This window comes from Pinus tabuliformis, chromosome 2_2 (genome assembly GCF_031772625.1).
Source record: "Pinus tabuliformis cultivar Carrire ecotype Pingquan chromosome 2_2, CPIR1, whole genome shotgun sequence".
Taxonomy (NCBI): Eukaryota; Viridiplantae; Streptophyta; class Pinopsida; order Pinales; family Pinaceae; genus Pinus; species Pinus tabuliformis.
Window position 1 is genome coordinate 766,552,683 of NC_142300.1, and position 15,905 is coordinate 766,568,587.

The 15,905-nt window shown below is 32.0% G+C and overlaps 1 protein-coding gene across 1 annotated transcript in view; it reads left to right on the forward strand.

Annotated features, from left to right (window-relative positions):
• Positions 1–2,183, forward strand: part of LOC149194942 (IAA-amino acid hydrolase ILR1-like 7) — a 92,320-nt gene extending 90,137 nt beyond the window's left edge. Inside the window, 3 exon segments of the mRNA XM_089405187.1 lie at positions 1,384–1,494; positions 1,496–1,513; positions 1,650–2,183. Coding sequence (XP_089261313.1) covers positions 1,384–1,494; positions 1,496–1,513; positions 1,650–2,030 — 510 coding nt within the window. The 3' untranslated portion in view covers positions 2,031–2,183.
• Positions 2,184–15,905: the final 13,722 nt, after the last annotated feature.

Consider the following 15,905-nt stretch of genomic DNA (forward strand, 5'->3'; position numbering starts at 1 on the left):
TTTGCAGACAGCAGTGCAGTTTTCACTAGGACAACACAGAGTTCGTTGGGGACAACCACATTGCATGTTAGAGAAGCTGATTTCATTACTTGGATATTGTTAGCTTGCCCTGAGCAAGCCCAGGTGCATGCTTTCTGATTTCACCTTTGTACTCAGCGATTATATTAATAAAATGGCTCAAAACAGCGCAGTTTATGGAGATTTCTGGTCATTTGATGTGCTGTCAATTTTTGTATATGTTTCTACTATGTTTGCTTTGTTTATTATTGTAAATTTCCATTAGGAATATTAAGTCTTCTGTCTTCTCAATATCTCACATCCTAATCACCATTTTTCTCTCTGCCAATAAAGAAAGGCGATGAAAATTCAAATACCTAAACCTTTGGTACCATAGATTGCTACTATTACTATTTCCACCGCAAATCATTAAAGCATGCGATTCTTCCATTTCATCTCAACAACTTTTTTAAAGGTCTTGCTCGTATTACACTTAAATACCATAGAACTTCTTTACCCTTTAAAAAGCACATGCCAAATATGGATTAAGCTTTGTGACATCACTGATTGAGAGTATATTTTTACTCAAACCAAACATGCAAAATACATTCTAACGCTTCCGCTGTGTTTTGTAATAAGTTCTGCCACATTGAACACGTTCTAACACTCGAGCTACTTTTGAATAAACGAGTTGAAGGAAACAATGAAACTGTTTTGATTTTTGCATATTATTTGACCTTTGATATTGCTATCTTGTCTCATGGCTAAATAGCTCTTTGTAAGTTTGTAGTACAAACATAGAAATTATTTTTGAACCATGAGACGGATTATGACAAGATTGGAAGCAACTGTCCTCATTTGTGTTTTGGCTAAATAGCTCTTTGTAGAATAAACATAGAAATAATTTTTAAACCATGAGATGGATTATGACAAGATTGGAAGCAAACGTTCTCATTTGTGTTTTGGCTAAATACCTCTTTGTAGTACAAGCATAGAAATCATTTTCAAAGCATGAGCTGGATTATGACAAGATTGGAAGCAAGGTCCTCATTTGTAATTGCGATGGTTAATCTAGTATATTCCTTGCTATGCTCCAGCTCTGATGATTCAACCTTTTTATTTGGTTTGATTACTAGAACATCAAAAGTTTGTAAAGTGACCCGAATATGGTATTTCTTCCACAATTGCAACATGTAGGTTGATAATTGTAAACAAAAATATGCTATATATTATGAAGTATTCTTTGCATGGAATTGTTTTTGAGAGATTCTGACTCGTGCTGCTCAATCCCCTAAAATACTGATCTGTTGTCTGTACAACACACTTATTATTTTAGCAGTGAAAGGTATACTACTGATGCCGGTCTTACTTTTCTTGTCCACGAAGGTTGTGGGAGTAACATTCATGGATGGTGGTAAAGGATTCAATATCATTCCAAACAAGGTCAGATTTGGAGGCACGTTACGGAGCCTTTCATCTGAGGGGCTTGCAAAGCTAAAAAAAAAGAGTCAAAGAGGTAAGTTTCCTTATTTGCAGGATAAGACAAACATTGATCTTATATGCCTACGATATGTTTTATTTTATAATTATCCATGTGATGGATAAGAAAATGGAGCACTAAATAGCATCTGATATAATTTAGTTTTGTGAAGATTGTAGAGAAGCAGGCTGCTGTAAATGGCTGCGCAGGATATGTTGATTTTAAAGAATATGAACACCCTGAATATCCTCCTACTGTTAACGACGAAAAGTTGCATAATCATGTTAAAAAGGTTGGAGAAATTTTGCTTGGGGCACATAATGTCAAGTGTTGTGCGGATCCGGTAATGGCAGCAGAAGATTTTGCGTTTTATACACAGATAATACCAGGAGCTTTACTTTCAATTGGTGTGAGAAATGAGGGCATTGGCTCAATCCATTCACTCCATTCTCCTTATTTTTTCTTAGATGAAGAAGTGCTTCCCCTCGGAGCGGCTTTATATGCAACAATTGCAAAAACGTATCTGGACCATGGGAGACCATTGTGTACATAGCAGATAAGAATCAACCATTTTCATTTCTTTATTCATGCTGCTCCCGTTCAATAAAAAAAAAATATAGGAAGGAACTTCCAATAAAGAGACATTTTCAAGACTCTTTTTATGATGGAAGGACCAAAGCACTTTGACCTCATCATCTAAAGAGTAGTAGCACAAGATCCTTCTGATGACATTAACATGGAGAGTTGATATCATGTCTTTGACTCTGATTAGTGCGATGATACCAACATATGCCCCTCTTCCTAGTGATATGTGACTCTTATTGGGCATAATATACCGAATGTATATTTACTTCTAACTCTTCTGGGTATTATAATTGAGATGTAGGTATCTTGATTAAAAATCTATTTGTGTTTTTACATGCATAAAAGTTTAATATTATATTGAAATTGTGGGTTGATATTGGCGATCGCTGTGATATGATTTCTTTTTATTGTATATTTGACTCATCTTAGAGTTTCGAGTTGTTTCTTAATGCCCTACTCAATCTCCATTAGGTGCCCTATAAAACTATCACCTGTAAAGGGCCTTGATTACTATTCTAGTAATATTACACAAGACAAATGCACATAATAAAATCTATTTATCGACCATATTTAGGAATTAGCACCTAATACTTGACATGAAATGCTTGGTACTATATGGAGGTTACTTTATTATATCAAGGAAGGAGCACCTAATGCCTCATGCTTAATACTTTATCTTAAATACTCAAAGCTCACAGAGACAACTTATAAGTTATATCGAAGGAGCATAGGGGTTTGGTCGGAATCTTACAATAATTCAAATGTTGATATTTTTGAATGCGGAATCAAATTTCACATCCAACCGCTATGATAGGATAACTTTTTTTTATTGTCTATTTGGTTCATCTTTTTATAGAATTACTCAAATGTAGACATGTTTTGAATGCGGAATCAAATTTCACATCCAAAGCATACCCACTTTGCATGCTTCTAAATAGACCCAAATTAAAAGCCCATGAAAAAATGCATTCAACATTTTTTTCACGTGTTTTTAATTTTTTTCGATGTGGTCTTTTCAGAAGTATGTTGAGTGGGTATTCGTTGCATGTGGAATTTAATTTTGCATCCAATGGGTGTTTTTAATTTTTTTCAAAGTGGTCTATTCAGAAGTATGTTGAGTGGGTATTCGTTGGATGTGGAATTTAATTTTGCATCCAATGGGTGGTTACACTGGCATTTCAGTAAACCTACAAAGAGATGAGTCAAAAATATAATTAAAAAATAGTTTTCTTGTTTTCCCTCCAAAATATTTACCCATCGAAATGACATCATCATTTTGAATCATATTGGTTATTTTAAACTTAATTTTCTTATTACCTCATCAACTAAGAGTAGTCGCACAGGATCCCTCTGCTCACATTAGCAAGAAGAGTTAGTATTGTCTTGACTCTCTATGACTCTAATCAGTGAGATGATATCAACACATGCCCCTCTTGCTAGTGATATGTGACTCTGATTATGATTGGGCATAATATTACCGAATGTAGATTTACTTAACTCTCAATTATTGTAATTGAGATATAAATATCTTAATGATTAAAAATCTCTATGTTTGTGGGTTGAAATTAGTTTAAAATGATGTTAAACATAACCTATATATATATATATATATATATATATATATATTATTATATTATGTTTAGTTTATATAATATTTTATATTGGATTGGTATATGCCATGGATATTATAATAATATAATAAGCAAAGGAAAATTATGTTCAAATATTAGTAGAAATCTATCTCAATTTCGGATTTTCACAAACTAATATATGAATTAAAATTTTCAAGATGTAAATCTTTTTTTAAGTGTAAAACTACACCCGGAAAGATTTAATATGGATCTATGTTGATTCTTAATAATATTATATATATTATATAAATTCCACATCTTTCTATATAAAAATATTCTTATTTTTTTATTTTATTAAAACCCTAATTTTACGTGTGTGACATTTTTTTTTCTTTGACATGTTTCATAATTTTCGCATTTAAATTTTCCATAGTTAAGTACAAGATGATGATGAAATTTCTAGAGCACTATGTGATTTAGTTGATGCATCTGATGCTTCAGGTGAACACTTCGCTCATCCTCAAGGAGAGTAAGTTGAAATGATGAATCTAGGAGTGTCAAAATAGGTATATATATGAAGAAAAGAAATCATAAAATGAATATGAAAAGAAACCATAAAATGAATATGACCTTTAGAGGGAAAAAATAAATATAACCATTAATGAAAATTTATTTATTAATAATTATTACTAATAAGTCAAAAAGAAATCAGTAAATAATTAAAATAAGTCGAATTAAATAAAAAAAACGAATGAAATTGTTCCGGGAAATTTATAATTGTTCAAATTGAATTAAAATATTCCCATTAAATATTAAATTAGAATAAAATTTTAAAATATTAGTAAAGAATTAATGTATTAGATTATTAAAGTAAAAATTAATGAAGAATGGAAAGACTCAATTATTAATAATAGTAGAAAAAATTGGTCAAATTAATTTATCTTATTAAATTTATTAACTTCAAATTAAAATATTAGATTATTAATTAGAATAAAAATAGAATTAAAGATAAAGGTGAATAATAAAAAAAGGAAGAGGGTTAAGGGAAATAGAAGGGATTAGATAAGAAAAGATTAAGAAAGGAAATGAAGAAAGATAGAATGAAAAAGACAACAGGGTGGTGTAGTGATGCAGGAGTTTTAGAGCTTTTAATCAACAAATTTTTGGAGGACAAAGTTCCAAAAGGGGGTTTTGACATTTAGAGAAGAATTCATGTTATTTTACGTAAATATTATATTGAGTTGATTTATTCTAGGAAATCTAAGTGAATGAGTCATAATTCTAGAAGTTGTTTGGATAGGTAAGATTTTGTTAATATGTTAAAAGGAAATCTTCCTTGTAAAGCATTAGAGATTTTATGGATAGATTGAGTGATGTTAGGATCTAGGAAAATCTATGATGTTTCTAAATTCTTTCTATTAAGGTGTTTCTAAATTTGTGATGTCTCAAACATTAAACAAATCCATAAGGGGATGGATAATATTAAGGTCAGTTACAGACATTAAGATCATCTAGTTATCCGATACAAATTTATTAAACAATAACATGATTTGGATTAAACCAACCTAGATCCATATTAACTTTGGATCTACCAAGAGCCGAGAGGGATCAAATCTCTTAAGATGCAAGTCTTTTTTAGTGTGGGGACTCTACAACTAGGTTCAGAGAAATAAAGTCAATAATTCGATTTGCTAAAGGGTTGATTCTCCAGTCAATAGGCATTGCGGTCATACTTTACTTATGATATTGACCATAATGATGTTGTTTATAGTACATAAGGGATAGCTAGAAGTGCAATCAAGCTTATATAACTCTATAGCATTACTTCCTTAGAAAGGCCCTAAAAGTGGACACACTTGCGCAGATTGCAGGTGATGGTGACTCCGGATCTACCAAGCATCGAGAGGGATCAAATCTCTTGAGATACAAACCTCTTTTAGAGTGAAAAAGATTTGATCTCTATCGGTACTTGGTAGATCTGGAGTTAAGATGGATCTAGGTTGGCTTATTTTATAATGAAAATAATTTAATTTTAAGAAGTGAATAATTTCTCTTTGTATATATTTCACTCTAATTCGTTTTTATAACCATTATAGATCCATCTCAATCACAGATCTAGCAAATGTTGAAAGAGATCAAATATTTTGAGGTGCAAACCTCTTTTAGAGTGCAAAACTTGAAAAAAGGTTTGCACCTCAAGATATTCCATCCCTTTGAGCTCTTGCTAGATCCATGATTGCGATAGAATTATATTGGTTATATGTGCATACACACATACACCCATCTATCAAAATATATACTTGAATAATGGCCAACTTATATAAAATAATAAGACAAATTAAAATGCTTTAACCATAAGAATTTTTTTTTTTCAATTATATATATATATATATATATATATTTTATATAAGACAATTATATATATATGTATATATAGATATATATATATTTTATATAAGACAATTATATATATATATATATATATATATATATATATATATTATAAGACAATTATATATATATATATATAGATATATATATATATTTTATATAAGACAATTATATATATATATATATATATATATATATAATTGAAAAAAAATAAATTCTTATGGTTAAAGCATTTTAATTTGTCTTATTATTTTATATAAGTTGGTCATTATTCAAGTATATATATATTTTTTGTTGACATTGAAATGTTATTTAATTTAGGATATTGAAATATTTTATTTATAATCTACATTGAATTTTTATTATTACTGATTTTCTAAATTCCACATTAATTTAATATTAAGAATTAAAAGAATTGTGCATCTCCCTCTCCTTTTTAGGTAATAATTGATTTTCTTTTACTTTAATAAAAAAAAATAGGCATTGAAATATTTTTTATTGTTCTCTCTCAAACACATATATAAAGTTGATATTAACATAAATTAATTAACATGAGTATTCAAATAATCTATTTAATTAAAATGGGTATTTAAATAATTTAAGTCTTCTATTGAGATATTTTTAAAAATATCAGAATTATACATCTTCCTCTCACTCTAAAAAAATGAAAGTATAATATTTTCTTTACTTTTAATTACTTTGTCCTTTTAAATTATGTCGTTTTACATGAACATCTAAATATTGTATTTATCTTTGAGAGTGAGAGTGAAATATTTTTACATCTCCTTTTGACTAGGTTGTAATATTAATAATGGATCGAGCACAATGAGAGTGCGATTATTGATGTTTTATAGTACTTTTAATTAAAACTAACCAAATACGTATATTCCCCCTGATGGGGGTGTTATGTTGGAAGGAACGAGGTTTGGGGCAATGTGCCCACCACCCTTGATTGAGTAATTGTGCATTGATGAAGAAAGGACACACTTGGCGTCTCGCATGCATGAGCATGCAACCCTCCAATTGGTGGAGGGGCTATGTAATGGTGGGGATGGGTGGTGGAGTATTTTCTGTAAGTTGGTTCTTTGGAGAGAGGTGAGTCCCTCAACGCCTTGGTTAGTCAAAATGCAGGGTTTGTTGGTGGTGAGGTTTTGGGGAAGAAGGATGCATTAGTATGGTCCGTAAGAGGGGAAATTCCTCGAGTTGATCCAATTTGGAAGCTAGTTGAGAGAGCCTCTGGCTTGGCGTGGTCTTGCGGGAGGTCGTTAGCTACCACTTGGAGGTTATTGTTGGCGTTGGAAGTTAGTAAGCCCTGTGTGCTCTTGTTGGCCTCGTCTTGGTTATGTTTGAATTTCTTTCTTAGTAATTTTTGAGAGGGTAGGTCTTTTGGGTTCAACGTCTCAGTTTTTGGGTGTGGTCTATGTCCTGGGGGATTGGGATTTTGTTGGGTCTATGAAAGTGGTTTGACATTGGGCATTAGGTCAGTGTCTTCTTGTGAGAATGGGTAGTTGGCATTTTATGTGGAGGGTGGTCTGGGTCGTTTTAATTGTGAAGTTGGCTAATTGTAGTGGGTTGGGCTTGGTTAATTATATGTGGGCTCTAGGATGTAGAAACTTCTTGGTTCTGGGGTGGAGTCTTGTGTGCTTAATGGTAAAGGGGTTGAGTGTTTGGCTGAGGAAGTGTTGTCCACTGCCTTCCCTGGTGGGTACTGTCGAACATTTCACAACTATCCGCGCCATAATTTCGCATTCAATGTCCAACAAATCTCATAACAAAATAAAAAAAGATCAAGTAACTTTGCTCTTACCTTTACCTACAAATGTCCGTAGTAAAAAGGTACAGTGTCCTTGTGTGGGCCAAGACTTCACCGTCGTCTATAAGGGGCATACTCCTCAAGGAGGGAAACTGGACAAGTGGTAGATTTATAAATTATGAGCACGAATAAAATGTATATACAAGGGAGGAAACAAATATGAAAAATGGGAAATTTGGAGTTTAGGGACGATGAGTACATGATAATGGGGTTTAGTCTAACGTTGTCATCTTCAAATTTATGACGTTGAGTATGCATATACTAGGTAGGTTTACTATCTTCTTGACTTCAAATTTTATTGGTGATAAATGGATGTATATTATGAGATTGATTTTGTGTTATATATATATATATATATATATATATATATATATCATAAAAATTTTGATTAATAATAATTATCTTTATTAATAAGGATAGATATTTTAATTGGTGTAATTTTTTTTATGGATAATATGAATTTATGATTAGTATAGTTGGTAAAATAGTGATTGGTGAAGGTAGATATTGGTTGCTTCTCGAGTGAATCACTAACTATTGAATGACATAAAAATAATAAATCACGAACCATTCATAAGAATAATTAGGGTGAATGTTAATAGGTATCGGTTATTGCTTGAGAAGATCATTAATAGTTGAAGGGCATAAGAACCAAGAAAATCTATTTTTTCATAAGAACAACAAGAACAATTAGGCATTTCACTTTTCACTAATCTGATACATGGTTATCAATAAGTCATATCTTAAATTTATAATTGGAGTATGTAAATATGAAAACATAATCATATTTTAGAGATGCAAGGAACTTATTATTGAAAACTTCATCTAGCTATATGGAGGAGACCATCTTTGATTCCTAACCATAAAATAAAAAATAAAAATAAAAAATTAAAGAAAAAATTAATGTGCATAAAGGAGGACACCTATTTATGTAAAAATAATCCTTTTACTTTTAAAATAATTATTTTGCTAGATTTAAATAATGATTTAGGTGGGAAAGAATAACATGTCCATTTTCTAGATAATAATCTTTTCAGGAATTATGAATTATCTATACTATTTTTAATATTAAATTTGTGTAATAATGTTTAATAAAGACTGAAATTGTCTCATGGGATTAAGAAAGGCATAATATGTAAATTAGATAATAAGGTAAAAGTCTAAAAAGAGTTTAAAAAAATGAAAAGTATTAAATGTGTGACAAATTTAAGATCATGGGAGTTGGTTATTGAACCCACTACATCCTATGAGTCTATCATGTAAACTTGGAAGCTAGTGATGTTGGGGTTATGATGCCTTCTAGTTTTATTATGTAGGCTTAGAAAGTGCGCATGAGACCATAAGGCAATTATTGATCTAGAGCATTTATGACATTAAGGCTACTAAAAAACCTATGATGGCTTGAAACATGAGAGTCATTGGGTTTATGATTTCTCATAAGTTTATCATGTGAAATTCCAAGTTAGTCAGAAGACCTCTTTCTACTAATATTAAAGGATTATAAGTAAGAGATAATTGAGGTGTTTTATATAACAAAGTATGAAGGAGATGCATAATTTCTTCCATTCTAAATATAGAGTTGACAAGTAACATAGATTTATCTATATAAGAATTTCATTCCTCCCATTAAGTGATAAATCTAGAGCTAAGATTGATCTACACTAGTGAACCACCAATTAAGGTTGAACATCATTCATATGGTAAGGGGTAAGCATCTCTAGTCCTCATAAGCCACTAGGCTTTGAAAAGAACCAAGTGAATCTTTGAAGAGATTAAAGCATCATCGTCTAATCTCATAGCAGGAAGAGCATCTAAATACAAAATGGTCTTTGATATGAAGCTCTAAGGAATGGACATGGCAAATGAAGTATTGTTAAGGAACATAGTACTCTATTTCAATGTGAACTCATCAGGAGAAAACTCCAAGCTAGTGAGAGGAGCCCTTTTGTTGCAAGGTAACTAAAATCTAGTGTACTCAAGGATTGGATGAGTCCATCACTATGTTGGAGACATGAGTCCAAGAAGTGCTAAAGTTTGGAAGAAATAGGCTCTCCAAGTTGATTCCATGTAAAAAAAAAGGGAGGATATGTAAATATCAATGCAAATACCCTTATTTATCTCATCCTTAGAGTGAGTGTAATCAATTTCATCACTTGGTGGAATAACTATTGGCTCTTAGAAAGAATGTTGAGGAACGATGTTAATCTTTCCCCTCATTTTCAATATCATTCTTTTTTTTCTATTTAATCCATGGGTCATGGATATGTTAAAAAATAGAGGTTAAAGTAAAAAAAATGTTTAGTTTATTTGGTTGATAGATTTTGTTACCATCAGTGCAATCAATAACAAGTTATTCTCAAGTTGGACATAAATTTCCTTTTACCCATTAAAAGAAGATGAATTTTTTTTTATGACAAAGTGGTATGCATGAAATTATATTATCATGATGCAGTTAGGGCATTCAACTATGCACACCAAAATTAAGAATCATGTGGACATTTACCATTTTTTTCACATATCTAAATGTGGGTTAGACTTTGCTTTTTTGAATTTGTCAATTAAATCAGTACCTAGTAGAGTAAAAAACATTTGCAAAGCTCGATGAATTCGCTAATCTCAATTTTTTGTGCATTTGTGTACCAACTTCATAGACTACTTTTGTAGATATGCAGTGAAATCAAAATGAGTTTTCAAAATATTTTGGATTAAGAAAAAACTATAATAACTCTATGTTTACATGTTGTAACATATAATGAAAAAATACTATCAGATATTCAAGTTAATGCTTCTAATCTATCATTTTTTGCAAACTTAAAAAAATTCAATGATCTATAGTGAGTATGCTTAATATACTATGAACTTTATATTAAATAATGTTTTCCTTAAAAGTTAAAGATATTTATGTTATATGATTTATTTTAAAAAAATATTACTAAATATTATTTTTTAATAGTCAGACATTACATTATGAGTTTACAATTTATTTATTTCTCATTACGACAATCTCAAATAAAAATTCTATTAAAATTATTGATGTTTGTTTACCATTTAATTTTTATACATATTTAAATTATTAACAAAATTCATTATATATTATTTTAAACATTATTTTATAACCTAAAAATTTAGTATAGATAGTTATCAAGCCTAAACCATATTTGACTTTTCTTAATATCTCTAATATTATTATTTCATTCATTTAAATATATACCCTCTACAAGAATTCAACAAACTGATACTCCTCAAAACTAAAACTAAACTACATAATAGTATTTGTTTCATTTTCTACTTAATTCAATGTCTAGAAGTATTACATACTAGTATTGATTTCATTTATTACTTGATTGAATGTAGAAACACCTCTTTTATTATTATGAGATAATAGAATCTTTGGAAATTTTGAATTTATCCACGTGTTTCGTAACCACTTTAATATTCAATCTCCCCTTTTTATTTGTTTAATTTTTAAAAATAATAATTCCTAGGATTTTGGTAATTTTGATATGAAAAGATCTTAGAAAATAAATGCATTGATACCATATTGTTTTCAATAACTAAAACATTCTAATGGAACTTTTCATTTCTAGTTTACTTATGTAGGTGCTATGGAAGAGGAACAATGCTTTGATATGAATTTTCGTTAAGAAAAGGCATTAGTTTTAGTTTTTTGTAAGCAAATACTTTCTTTCAACATTTTTGAGTTATGCAAATAAATACTTTTTTCCAACATTTTTGAGCGTAAAGGATGCCAACTTGTACAACATTGTTTCAGAGACATGCACACTTTGCACAATCAAAAACATATTCATCTTTAAGAATATGAATATATTGTGAGACTATATATTTGTATTCATCTTTAAGGAACATATTGCTATCACAATGTAGATTTCAAATTACTGTTAATAATAACACACTTATTTTGTATATAGCTTTTGTTGTGTTTTCAAAGATCTCTTTAATTTTATTTGTTTTATAACATATACCACAAGAATATTACATAAACTGAAAGTGCATAAACAATGCCCCTTTGCTTTGTTGTAGCTCAGCCTTACATAATGAAAATATTAAAGATCTTAAAGGGCAGGGGCATAATCACCACCTCAAAAGCTCGTAATCTTCATAACATTTTAAGGAGGATGGAAATATTATAACTTTTTATATGTTATTATGGGAAAAACATAATCTTTTATAAGCCTCTTAGGGCTATAGGACAAGGCATAATCTCCAGGCCTAAATTTCTTGCCATACATATGTTTGCGAAGTTCATAAATAGGGAAAATTTTAGGGCCTAATATTCGCCCATGGGCTAATTTTCTATACTTTTTCCAAAAAAAGGATTCACTAATTTCCATTTTTTTCTAAAATGATTCACCCAAATTTTATAGAATGAAATTATTTTACTCTAAAAATCGCCAAAAAATTATATATAGACTATATAAAAATATTATAAATTTGAATTTTTTTACAAAAATATCTCCAAACATTTTATAGATTTCTTAATATGGACTAGTGGGATTCGCCAAGGTTTCTAAACTTTAAGATAAATTTCCATTCTTAAAATTTTCCCTATGAATCATAAACCAAATTCCACTAAGAAGTCAACACCCATGCACATACAAATTACTAAGTTGAAGAGGAGCCCATAGCCAAGGGGGAGGAATATCATAATTCACACAACGCATTGAAATATGGGCAATATGAAATGTACATTAAATTGTTACCTAAAAATGTGGGATTGATGCTTGTTCTAAGTGTCACCATTGCTATAACATGCTGAATTAAACTATGGGTCGACTTAATGTATACCGGACTTGCGTAGGTTGGAGATTATGGTGGAGAGCTCACTTGTGATCGTATCAGATCGCCATTGGGGTTCATGCACAACGATATCCACTATTTGATCTATTTGGAACATGTCATTATACTTAATAGTATGTGTAGTGCCACCTTGAAACGTTGATAGAGACAAAAGTGTAGAAATTATGATGTAGATTTGCAATTGCTCATGAAGTTTTAATCAAAATCACAAGACACAAACCTTCTCTATTGCTCTACGGACGTTAATTCACAATTTAGAACAAAAATCTCAAACACACAATAAGAAATCACACACATGCAAATAGTATTTTTGCCGAGGAAAGCAAACTGCTAAAAACCCCAATGCTTGCTTGCATTTATTTAATGAATCAAGATGTATTACAATTGCTTTGCTCAACTGAGCTCAACCTGCAAGTGCAAAACCTATCTCTTTGCTCACTAAGAAGCTCTGACCCAGACTTAGTCAATTTTAGCCTCTGCTTGAGCTCCTATTTCCTTGCGTTGTTCCTTGAGGAATTAGGCCCCTATTATTTAGGAAATTCTTCTAATTGAATTGCGCAATTCCTTACGCTGGTCATCTGACTGCATGCAACACTTATACACTCAAGACTAGTCTACAACTGCTGATTAAATGCCTTGGAAACTCCACCACAACTGGGCAACTCGTATTCTTTGCATGCATGAACTAATTATTAATTCATTGATCAGTTAACTAGATGATCTTTGAGTTAGAATGATGTCCCACTACTTAATTGACCACCAACTAGTTCTATTAACAGTTAGAACTAGTTTAACTAATTACAACTGAAATTAACTCAACCTAGGCTCCTAAAATTTAGGAATCACTACATACAACTGAACTTCATGCCCTTAACTCGAATTAACTGAGCTATACTCCTATTTTTTAGGAATCAACACAAGCAAACTGAACTTCAACTCATTAACTCGAATTGAGTGTTCTTAACTGAGTGACAAGAGTCATGTCACCTCAGTTAACTCCTCCAAGTTGTCTGCTAATGTGGAATTTTGAATTTTCTCAATTTGATTAAGGAAAAATCAAAATTGAGACTTTCTTGCTGCATTTTCAACACCCCCTCTTAGCAAGAAAGGGATTCTTAAGAATGTTTAGAGTTCAAAACTAATTCCACAATAGCCATTTTTGAGTCGACGTTTCGAGTCTATAACAAGACTCATCATCGTCCTGATGATGAGTCTTGTTATAGACTCGAAACATCGACTCAAAAATGGCTATTGTGGAATTAGTTCTAAACACTAAACATTCTCAAGATACCCTCCACAAAAATCTTCAAACAATCAAGAAAGGGATTATCAACCACCCCTATCTTGCACCTGTGGAATGTACTGCATCAACACCTCTCACGGTTGTCATTGCTACTATAACACCTGTGACTAAGAAGCATCCAAAAACATGAAACAATTGTGTTTGTAACTGTCTATTGGGAAAACTATGTTGTTGCTGACTCTGCTACTGAGCCTCCTACTTTGCTGTCAACACTCTTATACACTCCTCAATATTTGACTAACACTGATACTCCTGCTACTGAGTATTGTGGGCCCTCGTAGCAAGGTAATGATCCATGAGGAGAACGCCTCAATGGACCCCGCCCAAATTTTTACAACTCTTGGACTAAGGATCTACATCACTCCACCTCACTCCTGGAGTTATAGATGTATGTGCTCCACTCTTCCTCCTCTTTGCATCTCCATTTGTGGTTGCTCCACAACTTCCCGAGGCCCCTTTTGAGTCTACATGTTGAGATGTCTAACATGCTCCCTCTCAACCGCCATATTTATAGTCTATGCCTTGCTCCTCAAGATTGTGCATGCGTCTTCTACCTCAAGTGCATACAAGTTCTTGACTCGAACCCCGATCTACTTCACTTGTCTCGTGGCTATGTGTCTCAGGAATGCTTTCCCTTTGTTGAAGATCACATCATAACCACAGCCTTCCCAAATTGCAACATATATGAGATTTTTATTTAGGCTTGGAATGAATATGAAATCCTTGACTCTGAGAGGGGATCCTGACTCTCTTTGAAAGGTGACTGTATCAATCTCAGGCACATTTTACCTTCTGGCGTCTCTAAACTCAATATTCATCTAGAGATCTTTCTCCTCTAGGTCACTAAAAAACTCTCTACACCCAGTCATGTGGAATGAAGCTCTTGAATCCAAGTACCACACACTCCCCATCACATTGTTGGCCATGCATGCGATAAGGGTGAAATCTAGCTCAAACTATGAAGCCAAAGCTTCACATGCTGCTGCTGCTGCAAAATCCTTCTTGCAAATTTTTTTGTGTGGACACTTAGTAGCATAGTGCCTGAATTCATGACAATGGAAGCATTTAATTTTTGGCAAATCTTTCTTCTTGCCCTCTTAGTTGGATTTAGCCTCACCTTGGGACTTCTTTCCCTTAGCCTTCATTCCTTTGTTGACTAGAACAAAGTCCTCTTCCTCTTCTTTGGATGAGGTCCCATCTCTGGTATTCCACCTTATTTCCTCCTGTACCAAATTAGACCATAAGCGCTCCCAATTCGGTAGTTTCTCCCTCTCGTTCACCGAATATTGATAGCTATGCCAACTCTTGGGAAGGCCCAAAAGGGCTAGGCTTACCAAGTCATCTTCAGGGACAGTAACACCTACCTCACCCAGTTCATCACAACATTGTGTGAATCTGCACAGATACTGTGGTATAATGTCATTCTTCTGCATCTTGAAACTTCAAAGTTTATCCTTAAGCGCTAGTTTCCTGTGGTCACTACTACTCTCGAACAATTATGTCATTGCTTTACACATTGCGAACAAAGTTTTTTTTTTTTTTTTTTGTTTTGTTTTTTGTTTTTTTTTACTTTTCCTTGTGGAGATTCGAGATAATATGATCTCGTACTCCCTCCAAGATTATTCTCCTTGCCTTGGTTGCATCTTTCTTCCATTGTGCAAGGTACTGGACATCAGTTGTTGGTGATCTTGTAATATTTGCCTTGAAATATTCAAGTAATCCATTGTCATCCAATACTGCCTCCATGCGCCCTTCCATGCAACAAAATTTGAGGTGCCTTCCAAGGCATACTCTAGCCTTAGTACATTGAAGGTCATATTCTTAGCTCTGAAGAAATCATGCTACACTGAACTTTAAATTCGAACCTCTGAGAAACAAATTTGAATTTCCTGCTCTAATGTGAATCCAAATCTAATACAATGTAGAAATTATGATGTAGATTTACAA